A 16285-nucleotide genomic window follows, 5' to 3' on the forward strand; every position below is an offset into this window, starting at 1 on the left:
TGTTCATATTGCAGCATGATTTTATATAGTGCATACTAGAAATAATAAAAAATTAACAAAAGGTGTAACAGGATACAAACCAAATAAAAAAGAATAAAGAAAACAAAAAATATACGAATAAAATAAAAGTAGAGGATTGTAGAATTATACTAAAATAAAACTAATATTTCCGTCGACACAATACAAATTCTGATTTTATATTAAGACAAAATATTGTATATAATATAATATATAATATAATAAAATATATAATATACAATATAATAAAATATATAATATACAATATAATATAATAAAGTATATATAATATACAATATAATATAATAAAGTATATATAATATACAATATAATATAATAAAGTATATATAATATACAATATAATATAATAAAGTATATATAATATACAATATAATATAATAAAGTATACCTAATATATAATGTAATATAATATTATATTATATAGTATTATTATATTTGAAGAAGGGCATATTTCTTATTCTCTTGTCGGTGAGTGATTTACGTTTTGCTGTTGTGTTGGTGTAGTAATATTCTATCGATTAACTCCCAGTTAATGGTAAACGCTATGGGGGAAAAAGGGGAGAAGTGTACCGTGGGATTATTGCAGGTTTATAGAAGAGATTTGCGGTGTGATGGAAAAGGGATTTAGTTTCTTGAAGAAGGTTGCAGTCACTTTTCTAAACGAAGCTACAACGCCGCTGAATGATTCAGCAGCCGTCTAACCAGAAATAGAAGCTGCCTGTCAGGCTGAGAGGTTCTAGATCCGATGAATGTTTGATCGTTAGCTCAGTTCCCATTTCGAGATCGGTCTTTTTCAACGCGACGTTCATTTGCTGGAAATATTTGCCCCCTCGGGAACCGCTAATGACGTTAACCTCGACGGGGATTCGAATCTGAAATTGAGGCTTCATTTCCTGCATCGGTAATTCCACTTAATTAAATCGCAAACCTCAGTTTCGTCGGATTTCATTGAATCTTCCACTATGATAGAATTTAAGCACCATTTCGGAATTGTGCGAATGTTCGACGTAATTAAAAATGGCGATAGTTTATTTGATTAATTTAGCACTTATGGTACCGTATGTATAATAAAGATAATTTGGTATTTGCACTGGAGGATATTTTAATGATTAATATGGTTTTAGTATTACTAAGCCGCGGATATTTACGCGAAGTAAAAAATAACATCGTAGAGTACGGTCTTCAAGCTTTAATTTGAGTTATCAGGAGCTCGAAGATTTGTATGGAAATATGTTTTAAAATCGGTTTGAAGTTATCCTATAAGAACTAAAGATTTTCTCCTGCGCTATCGCATCGGTTGCAATTTATTTATTTTATTATATACAATTAAGTTTGTATGAAATTTAAAATTGCATTCATGAACTCTATAAACATAGTTAAATGATTTCGTCGTACAGTAAAGTTTTCTCACTTTAATGTGAGTATCCAAATGACAGAAAATTTCTATGGGAACGCATTTTTTTTTTTAAATCGAATTGAAGTGACCGATTAAAATGCAATCATCTTTTACCAATCTCTGCCAGTTGGAATTTCTTAATGTTACGATCTGTTCTCAAACTTTTTGACAGACTTTAGTGCGTCTATCGTAAAGTACAATGTTCCAGTTTCAATTGGAGATCTCAGAAGTTCGAAAAATTCTATGGAAACGCATTTTAAAATCGATTTGAAATGACACGTTAAACTGCAATCATCTTCTACCAAGCCCAGCCAATAAAGATTTCTGCATTTTACGACACGTTCTCCGATGTTTCGACAAACCTAGATGCATCCGTCGTAAAGTGCATTCTTCCAGCTTTCACCTGCAGCCTCAAACATTAAAACCCCCATACGAGAAAGCATAGCAGAACAATTCCAAACCAACCCGTTACCTTAAAATTAAACAGCGCAACACTCGTACGACGAACGCAACTGCCCAAAACATACTTCAACTTCTGCAAACGCCATCCCATCCGTTTCAAACCGTAGCTACCCAATCCCACTACAATCATTTACGCTCCCGTAGAACATTACTCCCAACTACGGAGCCTAGCGTGCAATTTTTATTATTCAATCGCGAAACAGCAGGCCATTCGGGCTATCAGAGAAGAAGAAAACCCTCGGAACACGAAGTAGCTGCACTTTTTTCTCAATTCTCTTTACTGTTGTTCTGCTGCGGCCTCTCGTATAGTATCCGTCTGGCGTTATTTCCTCTGGTCACGCAAAATGGCGGCGCTAAAAACAGTCCGGCGCCGCCCATATCCTGTAAAGCCCGCGTTCGGGTATCGTCGAAGATCGGGAGCTGCGGCAGGTGTCCCCTTAAGTCCGGCAATCGGAGCCGTTTCCGTTAATCCGGGCACGTTCTCCTTTTAATTAATTCGCATTAGCATCGGGCCGCATGGTATTTGCGAGACCCATAACCCGTAACCCGTGGCCGCCGGCAAAAGCCCGATCGCGATCGGTGCGAAATGAGCGGTGCATTTCCAATTTCGCGATACGAGAGGAGGACGGACGCTGGTGAAGCAGAGAGAAAGAGAGAGAGAGAGAGAGAGAGAGAGAGATTGTTGTATTGTGACCTTGATTAAAATGTCAGGATCTTAGTGTTAAACAATGTTTAAAAGAACGTAACTCGAGATGTGAGATACTCTGGTGATGTTATTAAGATTTCCTCATTCTAAGGGAGAATGACAAATTGAGAAAGAAACAAAATATGAAGAAAAAATAGAGAGAGAGAGAGAGGGGGGGGGGGAAGTGGCAGGAATAGAAATACTATAAAATTGAGTGTCAGAAAGTATAGTAGCAGGAAAATCGAGAAACAGAAAAATAGAGGATATGGTAAATAGGAGTAGAGAGACATTTGAAGAAAATTCGAGAAATAAGAATGAAGGAAATATGAAGAAGAGAAAATAAATGGTGTGAAAAATAACAACAGAAAAATTTTGGTGGGAGAGAGATGGTGACAGAGAGGAAAATAAAGAGATGGAGAAATAGAGGAAGAAAAGAATAGAGAGAGGAAGAGGAATAAGAAGAGATAAATAAAGAGTGTGAAAAATTTGAAGGGAGAGAGATAGTGGGAGAAAGTGGAAAATTTGGTGGTAGAAAAGTAGAGAAAGAAGGGGAAATAGGGAGAGGAAAATAGATATTGAGATAAATAGGAAGACAAATTAGGGGAGAAGGAAATAGAGCAAACGGACGTTGAGAAATAGTGAGAATGAGAGACATAGAAAGAGGATGAAAAATTAGGAGGCAGAGAAATGCAAAGAGAGAGGCAAATAAGGAGAGAGGAATATAAGGGGAGAAAAATAAAGAGAGAGAGAGAGAGACAGAGACAGAGAGATAGAGAGACGGAGAGACAGAGAAACAGAGAGAGAGAGAGAGAGAGAGAGAGAAAGAGAGAGAGAGAGAGACGGAGAGACAGAGAAACAGAGAGAGAGAGAGACGGAGAGACAGAGAAACAGAGAGAGAGAGAGAGACGGAGAGACAGAGAAACAGAGAGAGAGAGAGAGAAAGAGAGAGAGAGAGAGACGGAGAGACAGAGAAACAGAGAGAGAGAGAGAGTGAGAGAAAGAGAGAGAGAGAGACGGAGAGACAAAGAAACAGAGAGAGAGAGAGAGAGACGGAGAGACAGAGAAACAGAGAGAGAGAGAGAGAGACGGAGAGACAGAGAAACAGAGAGAGAGAGAGAGAGAGAGAGACGGAGAGACAGAGAAACAGAGAGAGAGAGTGAGATAATAAGAAACAGAGAGACAAAGAGAGAGAGAGATAGAAGAAAGTTGGATGGAAGAGGAATGGGAATAGAGAGTGATAGCGCGAAGTCGTGAAGAAGAGAGAGAGAGATAGGGAGGACGACAAAGACAGGAGAGACCCCGGGCAAATCCTGCTTAAGCTGGTTACACGCGACGCTAATATCGTTTCGTTATCGGCGCCGGAAGTGACGTTGCGGAACGATAGATACAGATTTCTCCGGCTTGACTCAGCCAATATGGAGGCGATCGTACGTCGCAATGAATACGCGGAACACAGCCCTCGCCGACACAACGCAACGGTGACAACAGTCGACATTCTATTGGGTATCGGCTGCGATTGAACTGAATTTAGGTGCCGCCGGCCTGAACGGAAATCATTGTCTATTACCGCCACACGGCACGGCACGGCGCAGCACTCGCTTTTATACGTGTATCGCCGCCGCCGCCTTCGTTTTATACCGGCGAATTTGCACCCCGTTTCATTGCTCCAACAGGATTTTCCTCGTTTACGACGTTGTTCCGACGAAGGTGATTTCGCTGCTTTTGCGTCGCTCCTGACTTTTTCGGGATTCGGGAGGGGACGGCGGAAGAGATCGTGGAGGTCTTGTCGGTGGGAAAGAATCGCCAAGTTCTAGAGAGATAGAAGACTATCTAAAACTTTGTTCTGGAATACCGATTGAGGTGGTAAAACACGTTCGATGGACTTGCGTTGTTTGTGTTTTTAACAGCACGACGACCGCGCTAGAAATCTAAGAACTTTCATAAAATTAAAGAACTTCCGATGATTAAATTGAAGAACTTTTAAAACTGCAAAGCGAAATTCAATATGACGCCAATTACTTTTTCAACGTTCTGATCTCTTGCTAATTTTAATCAAATTAAGATATTGTAATGGGATAGCGTGAAAACTGGTTCTTGAAATTGAATTTTACATTTAATAATTATGAATTATGATACACTTTATTAATAATATGAAAAGGATAAATATTGTTAATAATATAATTATGATACATTTTTAAAAAACTGTGCTGGATCGATTTTTGTAATTTTAATTTTCGCGATGTCACGTGTAGGTGACAATGGCCGTCAAAGCCAGTCTTTTCGATGTGCGAAAATTTCTGAACGTTGTCGAAATATGGACGAAATTATCCGCGTAGGTCAAACAGCGAAAGGATTTATTCTTTTGTAGTGAAAAAATAGTAAAGTTGAACTATTGTTTAAAAATTTTGATTACACTCTAGATTGAGGTTGTCAAGTACATTCATTGGATTTCTTTTGTATACTTTTTCTTTGTATACTTAACTTTGATTTTATGGATGTGTAAAAATTTGTGCAAAAAGCGGAAGGATTTATACTTTTGTGGTAAAAAAATTGGAAAAATTGAACGACCACCTCGAAATTAAGACTAAAATATTGATTAAGATGCAAGACTAGATTTAGTTACAATTTTTATTTTATAAATATGTGAAAATTTGTCCACATGGTTGAAACGTATTCGGAAGTATATGTGAAGGTCCAATACACATAGAAAGCACTATACTTTTCTGGGGAAAAATTCTCAAAATCAATTTAGAGTATCGAATTATAAGGTACAATATCTCCCGATGGGTTTGGCACATTTTTTAAATTTTTATTACCCATATTCCTAATATTGATTTCTCAGATGTGCAAAAGTTTGTGTATCTCGTCGAAACATATGCAAAATTATCGACCAGCGAAAGGCCGTGTAGCAGCGAAAGGTTTTACACTTTTGCGATAATAAATTCCCAAAATCCGCTGAAAATATTAGCCATTCAACTAGAACACTTTTTAAAAGTATAACTACGTTTTGTCAAGCTTTGTCAAACAACTTTGTAAAACAACTTCGTAGAAAATATTTCTTTCTTTACCACATTAGCATCATAGCATGAACTGTTCGCAGAAAAAGTGTCGATTTAAAGAATGTCTTCTTCCAAAAGTCACAAGAATATTTACGGAGATCCCGTTTTTCTATACGAAAATAATTCCGCCGCTGAAAACTTTCGAAATTTCGAGAAACGAAATTGCGTATTATATACGAAAAATAACATATTCTATAACAACAGAACCCTGTGGAATGTTTGCGTCGCGAATACCATATTTATCATTAGAGTAAACATAATAAACATTCCGGCAATAACCCCTCTCCCGTAAAATATTTCATTGGATGACTAGAATTTCCCGAATAGTTGTGTTTTCGGGGAAACATAGCAGCTCGATTAGGCCACCCGTACACTCCGAAGGAGCATCCCCAGGTTTTTATCTAACCCCGGTAATTCCAGTTCGCTATCGCGAACACGCGCGAACAAGACAAGAAACGTTAACGAGGAGAAAGTCTCGCGGTGACCGATGCGAGGAAATGTGTACCGAAGTTTCCACGCAGATTGCCTTTGGCCTCGGTTAAACGCGATTTAAGGCGCCGCTAATGCCGCCCACGGCGGCTCGTTTGCGTTTTTCGTCGACCCTCGAGACATTCCGCTGCAGATTTTTTCCCTGAACACCAGGATCTCTTGATCGCGATGTGACTCCATCGGGTTTCTTGATAGACAAAATATCGTTGCTTGATCTTCCTCCGTGCAGGTTTTTCTTCCACGATCTGGCGTACGAAATACGGTAATTTCTCCCTAATTCACGCTTGGATTGCGAGCCTTGGGAGTCGTTTTTATAATTGAGCCGTTTATTTTGAAAGTGGCATAAGTCACTTTTTCAAAAAAACCGAGTTAATGGTAACACTAATTACGATTGAACGGTATCTTTTCATTTAAAAAAAGGGACTTATGCCACTTTGAAAATAAACGGCTCAATTATAAAAATGAATCCCAAGGCTTGCAATCCAAACGTGAATTAGGGAGAAATTACCGTATTATAACTATAAAAACTAATCGTATCTTCATTTTTGTGCGCAATTTAAGCGCGAGTTAAGGAGAAATTGCTATATTTTCGAATTTTATGGATATAAAACAATCCGCGGCTTTGTTTACGAGTTATTAAGAAAAATCAGTGACCAATGAGAGGCGAGCTCGCCAGGCGCGAGACGGTTCCGCCAACGAGCGCACGTAGTCCAATTCTGCTCATTGGTTCTGCCGCCTCGCGCCAGCCGAGCTCGTCTCTCATTGGTCACGGTTTTTCGTTAATAACTCGTAAACGAAGCCGCGGATTGCATTTTTGCTAAGGAAAAAGTTACTTCAAATGACCTCAGGAATCCCCTATTTTCGGATTGCGAGACATTTTTGGGAAAAGCGATAGATCCAGATTTCACAGCAAATTGGAAACTCTCCAAAAACGAATCGGTCGAACAGTTTTACCTAACCGAAAGTTACCCGGTGGTACCATAATTTTGAGACATCTTGTATATCACGATTTTCGTATTCCGGTCTGACATCAGATCGATATTTCGGTTTCTATAAAGGTCATCCACAGGTATAACCAGAAAATACCGGTATCGGTTTTTGCTTACAAGAACGGCCACCACGCATCTAAATATCCAGTCCAGGGTAAACAATGCACGATCGAAACTTCGCAAACCCGCTAGATCAAACTCACTCGCGAGACACCGTGACTATGACAGTCGCAAACAAACGACCCTGGAGCACCGTATATTAATGCGGTTGTCGGAGTCAATATGCGACGGTTACATATTTGCCGACGAGATTTTTTGTATTGTTCCGACGAAAGTGTCGAGAGGATCAGCGGTCGAGCATTCTGGCGACAATCAACTAGCAGTAATTTTTCAGATAAAATTTTGAGAACATGGATTTTGATAGCATCTTCCACGCTGATTCGAATTATGCGCAAATTATATTGCCGATTTGTCTTTTATGAAAACGAAAATCGAATCGAAATGTATAAACTGCGGTAAAAATTTCGGCTCGATAACTTTGGGGTATATACAGGGTGTCCCACAATTATTTTAACAGCCGAAAATGAGGGGTAGCTGAGGTCATTTGAAGTAACTTTTTCCTTTGCGAAAATGCAATCCGCGGCTTCGTTTGCGAGTTATTAACGAAAAACACTGGCCAATGAGACGAATTGGCGCGAACCATATGGTTATCGATCGGCCGAGCGGCACGTGCGTTTACCGCTGAGTTTGACAGTTGAAGGAGGGACTGTGTGCGGCGTCCGAATCAATGAACAAGTCACGGAGCATGAACTTTTGATATTTTTTTTTACCACGTGACAGTGATAATTTCAAGAAAAACGCTATTCATCCTTATTTCAGAATGTCTGAAGAATGTTTACTAAATTTTCGGTCCCGAAATAATATGTAGTTTAACCGTGACAACCGTTTTAATTTTCTACAGTGATATTATATATTACTATAAGGAGAAATTACTATATATTACGTATTATACTATATATTACTTATTATATATTACTGTCCCCACGATAATTTCACTTGTACTTGAAAACAACATTATTAAATTAAAGATATTGAATTGATCGCAGTAATTGGAGCACAGTGATTTGGTCATGCAGGAATTGACACGCAGTTTAGAAAAGACTCAGTAGCTGATACACAGCAATCAACTCTATAACAGCACAGTAACCAACTCTTCATCTATATAACGTCACAGTAACTCTGTAGAAAACGGTTATGTATATTTTGTTAAATATATCGCGTTGTTTATATATTTCACTTATGAAAAAAGTCGTATTTATATAAAAGATATTGACATATAATTGAAATGTTCTAAGAAGTGCGATATAGGTAAAAAAATCGTTAAACTTTACAAAGATTTTTCACATATTCCTGTAGATTTTGTCGAGGAAACGTCAAAAATTCAAGTCCCAAGGCGCGCAAACCATCGGTTCAAAAGTTATACGCGTTCAAAGTTGGCATAACTTAAACCTAACCTTAAAGTAAAGATTAGTCCAATGAAATACCGATCATTCAAATTATAATACCAAACTGACTACTCACCCGTGCTTATGCTGCCATCTAGCATTCCCTTGATATTTGCGCTGTCATCTAGTGGCGCCACTCATGGAACTACGTCTCCGGTTGATTCGTCAACTTTGGACGTGTGTAACTTGTGAGCTAACGGTTTGCGCAGCTTGGGACTTGAATTTGTTGCGTTCTCTCGACAAAATCTACGAGAAAATACATAAAAAAGCCAAAAAGCTCTGGACCCCTAAAGTAAAGTTTAGCCAAAAGTACTATTTAATTAGTCAAAAACTTCGGACCGCAATTTGATGGGCACAGTAATTGGTACACACACCTTTCCTGTGCAATATTTACTGAAACAGTCCGATTAAGAGTTAACTGCGACCGGGTAGTAACGTAAACAGACGCGAGGGCCGGTGCCAGATGAACGGAACAATTCCCGTTTTGTTTTCTCAGCTTCGCCCTCCACGCCGCGCGCCCCGATTTTCCTCTGTAATGGCCTTATTTGACGCGAGCTTCCGGCCGGGAGAATAAAATTGCTCGGCTTTATCGGCCACGCTGCCCGGAATTCGAGAAATGTTATTTGCACTGGCTAGGACTGGTTCGACAGCCTCTGGCTTCCACTATCCGCGCGCATGCCGATAGCTTTACATCGTGGAATCCCGAGCTAGGATTTGACGATCCTATACTTTACCCTGATAGATTGACTCCGATGTACCCGACCCGAGATTTTATTGGTTCGCGACGCTACCCGGTCGGTCGATTGTTTCGACTACCGGTGACAATGTCGCTAGCGAATCTGTTCCGATCCAGGACGTCTGTGCAAACTTTCGAACGTGAACTGAACACGATGCATTACGGATTTCGAAGCGAGTTCAATACAGTGAGGTCTGCAGATGGTGTCTAGAAAATTAGAAAATGTTATATTGTATAACGTATATTGTATAACGTTATATTGTTTGTGGTGTTATCATAAGTAAATGTAAGTAATTATAAGTAATTGCGAGTGATTATAAGTAATTATATAAATATAATCAGAATTCAATTATAATGAATTTTTATTATAAATTTGAATTGTAATTTAAAATTTTATGTAAATTTTTACAGAAATTTATTACAGTCCAAATTCCTATAAAAATCTATTATAACTGAAATGAATAATAGAAATTCACTATTATTGGCATCATTCCTATTAAAAATCAATGGATCTACTATTAAATAATTATTATAATTAACATCACTCCTATATAAAGCCAATTCATTTAAACTTCTGTTAAAAATATATCATAATTAAAATCTCTATTCCTATAAAAAATCTACTAAGATTTAAATTTCCATTAAAAATCTACTATATAATTCAAATTTATAATATAAATTCATTATAATTAACATCACTCTTATTTAAAATCAATTCATTTAAATTTTTATAAAAAATATATCATAACTAAAATCTCTATTCCTATGAAAAATCTACTAAGATTTAAATTTCCATTATATATAAAAATCTACTATATATAATTCAAATTTATAATATAAATTCATTATAATTAACATCACTCTTATTTAAAATCAATTCATTTGAATTTTTATAAAAAATATATCACAACTAAAATCTCTATTCCTATGAAAAATCTACTAAAATTTAAATTTCCATTAAAAATCTGTTATAATTTATTTAATGCATCACGGAGGAGTCTTAAAAATAAATCCGCATTTATTGTGTTTGAATTATGCAACACTTATATCGTACTTTGACTTTTGAACAGTGTATGCAGATAGAGGAATGTTCCAAAAATTCGTATGAAATATCGAAAAAAAATATCTCGACAACGTTTAGGATATTTATGATACGTTTAACGCAAACATGCGTCATCGGTGCATCATAGAAGTTGTACATGTTCTGCCTTTGAATCGTGAAATTTGTATGCTGACGTGGAGATTTTGGAACAATGTTGCGCATCCAGATGGAGCTACATTTTAGCTTGTATCTGCAAAATTAGAAGCTACTTGGATGGTGTTCATTGTATCTAGAATTCGCTTAATGGAAGCCTTGTACCACGGTTGAAGCACGAAAGCAAATTCGTGTTTCCTAGTATTGATTCATGTGCTGCTTACCTAGTGCTACGTGGTTTTAGAAATGATACGATGACTGTGAGTTGAGGCAGACGTGAAGAGTGCACAGGGAAAATAAAAGAAAAATTCGACAATGTTTCGGGGCAGTTATAGCGGAGGCATTGCGAGCTTGCGCGTTATCGGTGAATCGCAAAAGTCCTCACAATTTTTGCTTTTGACACGTTAAGTGCCGAATATCAACTCTAAAAATTCACGCAATATCGAAGTCGTTTAATTAATGAAACTGAAACTAGAAAGTGAAAATTTTCTATAGAAAATATTAGTTCAGCTATTTTGTATTCTACAAATCCTAGTAACATTCGATTTGTTCAGTATATTGCAATAAAAATGATTTTCAAAAACCTAGTTAAAAATTAGTGTCATCCATACGCGACTCATGCGGCACTGAACGTATTAAATGATGCAATTTTTATGATAACTTTGATATTTATCCAAACGATGCGGTATATACAGGGTGTCTCATTTAATTGAAGACTGTAAAAAATCTCGTAGACACGTGATTAAAAAAAAAGAAACTGATACACGTCCTGTAGTATTTCGAGTGGAGAGTAAAATGGCAATGCTAGTTTTTTAATGAATGGGCGTTTTGAAGCTAGTTTCAAGGTCATCTTAATTTTTTTTGTCATAAACCTATATCTTTATATATTCTCTAATTTTATATATCTATATATTATATATTTTATTATCTATATCTCTAATTTTTATTATATCATTTTGGAATCATATTCTACGTAAAAAAATGCGCAACTTTGTTTGAAACATTTTGTTTATAAGTTTAATATCTTTTAAGATATTTAGCTTAGGATAATTTTGTTTTTCTATTCTTTTAAAAGGTATTTTGTTTCATTTAAAAACATAATATTGCAAAAAATTTTTCGAACAAAAGTTGTGCATTCTTTTACGTAGAATACGTTCCCAAAATAAAAAAATATAGGTTTATGATAAAAAAACAAGATGACCTTGAAATAACTATGGAAACGCCCACGCATTAAAAAATTAGTATCGCCATTTGACTCCTAGCTCGAAACAGTAAAGGACGTGTGTCAGTTTTTTTAAAAATCATACAATAATCAAAACAATAAAAAAAAATAAAAAAGCAATAAAATGTATTTCTCGTTTATAATAAATGCAAATTAATATCTATTACACGATACATGAAAAAAGGAAACGAAACTGACCTATTAATTGCGTTTCATTTAAATTCAAATGAAAGATAACATTTTATTTGCAAAATTAATGCACAAGATATCCATCGTATAATATAAAACAGACGAAGGAGAAGCGTAGATTACTTATTACTTCTCTTTGCCTAAAATCCAAAGAAAATAGTGACATTTCATTTCTAAATAAGAAATAATAAATGAAGTATTTTCGTGGAGTTATTTTTAATGAATTTCCAATTAAATAAATACTGTATCATCACCCTCAAAGATCTACGAGATTTTTTACAATCTTTAAACGGGACACTCTGTATAAGCGTAGAACGTCGAAGGCGAGTCATTTTGTATTGTTCGGATATTCTCTTTGATCGCGTACGAAGCGAGTTCGGAGAAGCTATCGTTCCTTTTCTTGTGATATCACGAGGTTATCCCGCAAAAAACGACTCGTCTCGTGGCTGTGGCGAGTAACAAAGCTTGACTTTCGAGACCGTCAAAGGTAGAATAGCCTGCGTTCTGTCTCTCTCTCTCTCTCTCTCTCTCCTTCTTTCTCTCACTTCCCACTGTCTAAGAAATCGCGTTTCTTCTTATTCGGTGCTCCGCTCCGTGCGGTTCTCCGCGCGCTCTTTCCGTGGGAAATCCTCGCGAAAACCGTATTTTCGGTTTCCGCCCTCAGAAAACGGTCCGCGCCGCAGAATATATCAAGAGACCGAATCCTTCGCCGGGATTCGGCCCCATTCCCCGGGAAGATTTACAGAGGACAACCGTGAAAGAGGAAATAGAGGGAACAAGCTTTAGATACCCGGGAACAAGGCGCGTTGATAGAGCGAATACTGAAATGAAATAACCGGCCGCGGAGAACCGCAACGTTATTATTTCCGAGAGATTCTAATTTCAGCGGAATATTATTCTTGTACCCGGAGTTCGGTAGACCTTATTTCAATCAACAAATTACGAATTAAATTAACAAGACCTCATTCGCAAACAGTAAACTGCAATTTTAATTTATTCAAAAATTCATTAAAAACAACTCCACAAATAATTTATTTATTATTTCTTATTTGGAAATAATAATATTAATTTACATTTATTATATATGAACGAGAAATAAATTATATTATTTTGTTGTTTTTATTTTTAGCAGAGAATTTCTTTATTACAATGTTTAATTAAAGTCTCCCCCGAGCTGTACAATTTCTCCTCTGAGTTTAATGAAATTGGGTTGCGGTATGATATCACTTGGGCCGGGGACGTGTGGAGTTCCTTTGGGAATTGTTTTAGGGTATTCTTTGGTGATCAAACATTGTCAAACCGGGAACATGTTAATTTTCTCGGTTCTCTGTGTAATATTGGATGCGCCTGTTTGATCCAACGAAATCGAATTGGAAGGATTCAAATTATTGCGGATTATCAATTCTTACGGACGTCTCAAACATCGACAAACATATAACTTTAACTAATTTAATTAATTACTAAGCTTTAACTAATTCAACTAATTAGTAAGTTTTAACTAATTCTTTAAGGTCGTCGTATTCTAGAAAGCAAAATTGCCATTTCTTAGAATCATTTTAAGACAAGTATCTAGATATTCAAAGAATCTCAAACATTGTTAAACCATTAAAACTCAAAGATTACGTTACCACAATTAATTCTCTAAATTCTCAGAGCCAATGGTGTTTTCCTGGAACAATTTATGCGAGACTCTTGATTCTCAAACATCGTCAAACATCGCCAATTAAAATTAAGGACTACGTTACTCTGATTGATTAATCGTGTTTTGACATCAAATCTCTAAGTTCCTAAAAATATTTAAAGAATACTCTCCACCGTCAAAACATCCTCAAACATCGTCAAACCATTAAAACTCAAAGATTACATTGCCACAATTAACTCTCTAAATTCTCAGAGCCAATGCTGTTTTTCCGGAATCGTTCGGACAAAAATCTCGATACTTAAAAGATCCTCAAACATCATCAAACCATTAAAACTCAAAGATTACGTTACCGCAATTAATTCTCAATATTCTCCTTGCGAAACTGTGATTTTCTGGAATTATTTAAACCAGACTCCCGACCCTCGGATGATCCTCAAACACCGTCAAACCTTTGCAATTCAAAGGTAACAGAATCTCGTCAGATTTCCAACAATAAACTGCAGCTCTCTTCCTTATCGCCCGAGGTTTCCAATTTACTCGGCCCCCTATTTCTGAGATAATTAACGAGCGTCGCCGGGTCACCTGAAAAATCGACTGCCGCGACCGATAGAATCAACATAAGACGCGTTCCGGAGTCTGTTCCCATTAATTTCCCGTGAAACGTCGGGGCCGGAAAAGGACGCTGTCGCCGCGGAAAAAGAAACACCGAGGACAGAGGGCAGTTAGCGGAACGATTGTTTCTCCCGCCCGTATTGCGGCTTCGATCGACTAATCGTGTTTCTTTTCGGCCGACAGGTTTCCACACGTACACCATGAACGAGACCACCCACACCGACCGGGAGGAGGACGAGATCCTGACGGTGAGATACGAGGACGGCAGGTGGTCGAAACCGTACTACGACTGCGGCGGCGGGAATATCTGGATGCTGACTTACACCGTTCCTTTCTTCGGCTACGTCAACGACACTTACTTCTTCAAGTAAGTGGACCGCGTCGCCCGCCCGACTCTTTTATCCGGCCCTCTGCCAGGAACAGGACCGCCGGCGAAACGCTATTATTCCCTGCGAGACTGAATCAGCGATTTCACGGTGACCTGTGTCCTCTTCCTGGCTGTTTGGTCAGTTCCCGTCCAGTTTCGGATTTCGTGTCGAGTAACTGGTTGATTGGAAGCTTGAAAGCTTTTGGGAGAATCGGGAAATTGATTCCGAAAATTACGACAGTTTCAGAATTCAGAATTCACGATACAGCGACGTCATTATACATATAGGTGGTGTGACGGATTTTTGAAGGTGGCGAACCTGTTAAAACCTGTCAAACTTTGTCAAACCTGTGGTATTTTTATTTGGTTTCACTTGAATGGAAGATCTAGATGCAGATCTTAAATTGGGTGTACTTTTGTTGTATTGTAGGTATGAACTCTTTTCGAAACGTTCAAACTGTGTCAAACCTGTGGTTAAATCGTATATAATGCAAATTACAATTTTGATTTGACTTCATTTTGGATCGAATTCGCGTTGTGGATGTCAAATTGAATGTGTGTCTACCATATTGACGATGCGAAGATTCTTTGAAGTACACAAACTGTGTCAAACCTGTGGTTAAATCGCATATGATGCAAATTACAATTTTGATTTGACTTCATTTTGGATCGAATTCGCATTGTAGATCTCAAATTGAATGTGTTTCTATCATATTGACGATGCGAAGATTCTTTGAAGTACACAAACTGTGTCAAACCTGTGGTTAAATCGCATATGATGCAAATTACAATTTTGATTTGACTTCATTTTGGATCGAATTCGCGTTGTGGATGTCAAATTGAATGTGTTTCTATCATATTGACGATGTGAAGATTCTTTGAAGTACGCAAACTGTGTCAAACCTGTGGTTAAGTCGCTTATGATGCAAATTACAATTTTGATTTGATTTCATTTTGGATCGAATTCGCGTTGTGGATGTCAAATTGAATGTGTTTCTACCATATTGACGATGCGAAGATTCTTTGAAGTACACAAACTGTGTCAAACCTGTGGTTAAATCGCATATGATGCAAATTACAATTTTGATTTGACTTTATTTTGGATCGAATTCGCGTTGTGGACGTCAAATTGAATGTATTTCTACCATATTGACGATGCGAAGATTTTTTGAAGTGCTCAAAATGCGTCAAATCTGTGGAGCTATTGAGTGTAATACAAATAGAATTTTTATTTGATTCCATTTCGGAGCGATTTCGAGATTTAGCTGTAAAATGGAATCTGCTCCTGCCATATTGACTGTATAAACATTTTTTGAACTGTTCAAACAGTCTAAAGCTTGTGGTTGCAATGAGTTTTATTTGACTCTATTTCAGAGTGAATTTTAAAATATTAATAATAATATATTATTGTAATAATAATAAATAAAATAATAACTCATTGATGGAGTCGAGGTTTTTTGAAATGTTCAAACTGTGTCAAACTAACGGTCCCAGCGAAAATTACACAAATTAGAATTTTCATTTTAATGCATTATTAAAAAAATACGAGATGCAGAAGTAAAATCCTATCTGCTTCTACTAAATATTAATGAACGAACAAATTTGAAAGATACAATTAATGTTTTTTAAATACTTTCAACATTGTAGAGACAATATTGTAACAAAAAGGAATAATAAATTCAGTTCTATTCGAGTCTT

General features: G+C 36.9%; 1 protein-coding gene across 1 annotated transcript in view; it reads left to right on the forward strand.

The window, feature by feature from the left end:
* LOC117219946 (metabotropic glycine receptor) overlaps positions 1 to 16285 on the forward strand; it is a 297453-nt gene that overhangs the window by 62927 nt on the left and 218241 nt on the right. The window contains exon 2 of the mRNA XM_033469527.2: positions 14404 to 14587. Within this exon, the coding sequence (XP_033325418.2) occupies positions 14404 to 14587 (184 nt within the window). The remainder of the gene's footprint in view (positions 1 to 14403; positions 14588 to 16285) is intronic.

This window comes from Megalopta genalis, chromosome 5, assembly GCF_051020955.1.
Source record: "Megalopta genalis isolate 19385.01 chromosome 5, iyMegGena1_principal, whole genome shotgun sequence".
Classification (NCBI taxonomy): domain Eukaryota; kingdom Metazoa; phylum Arthropoda; class Insecta; order Hymenoptera; family Halictidae; genus Megalopta; species Megalopta genalis.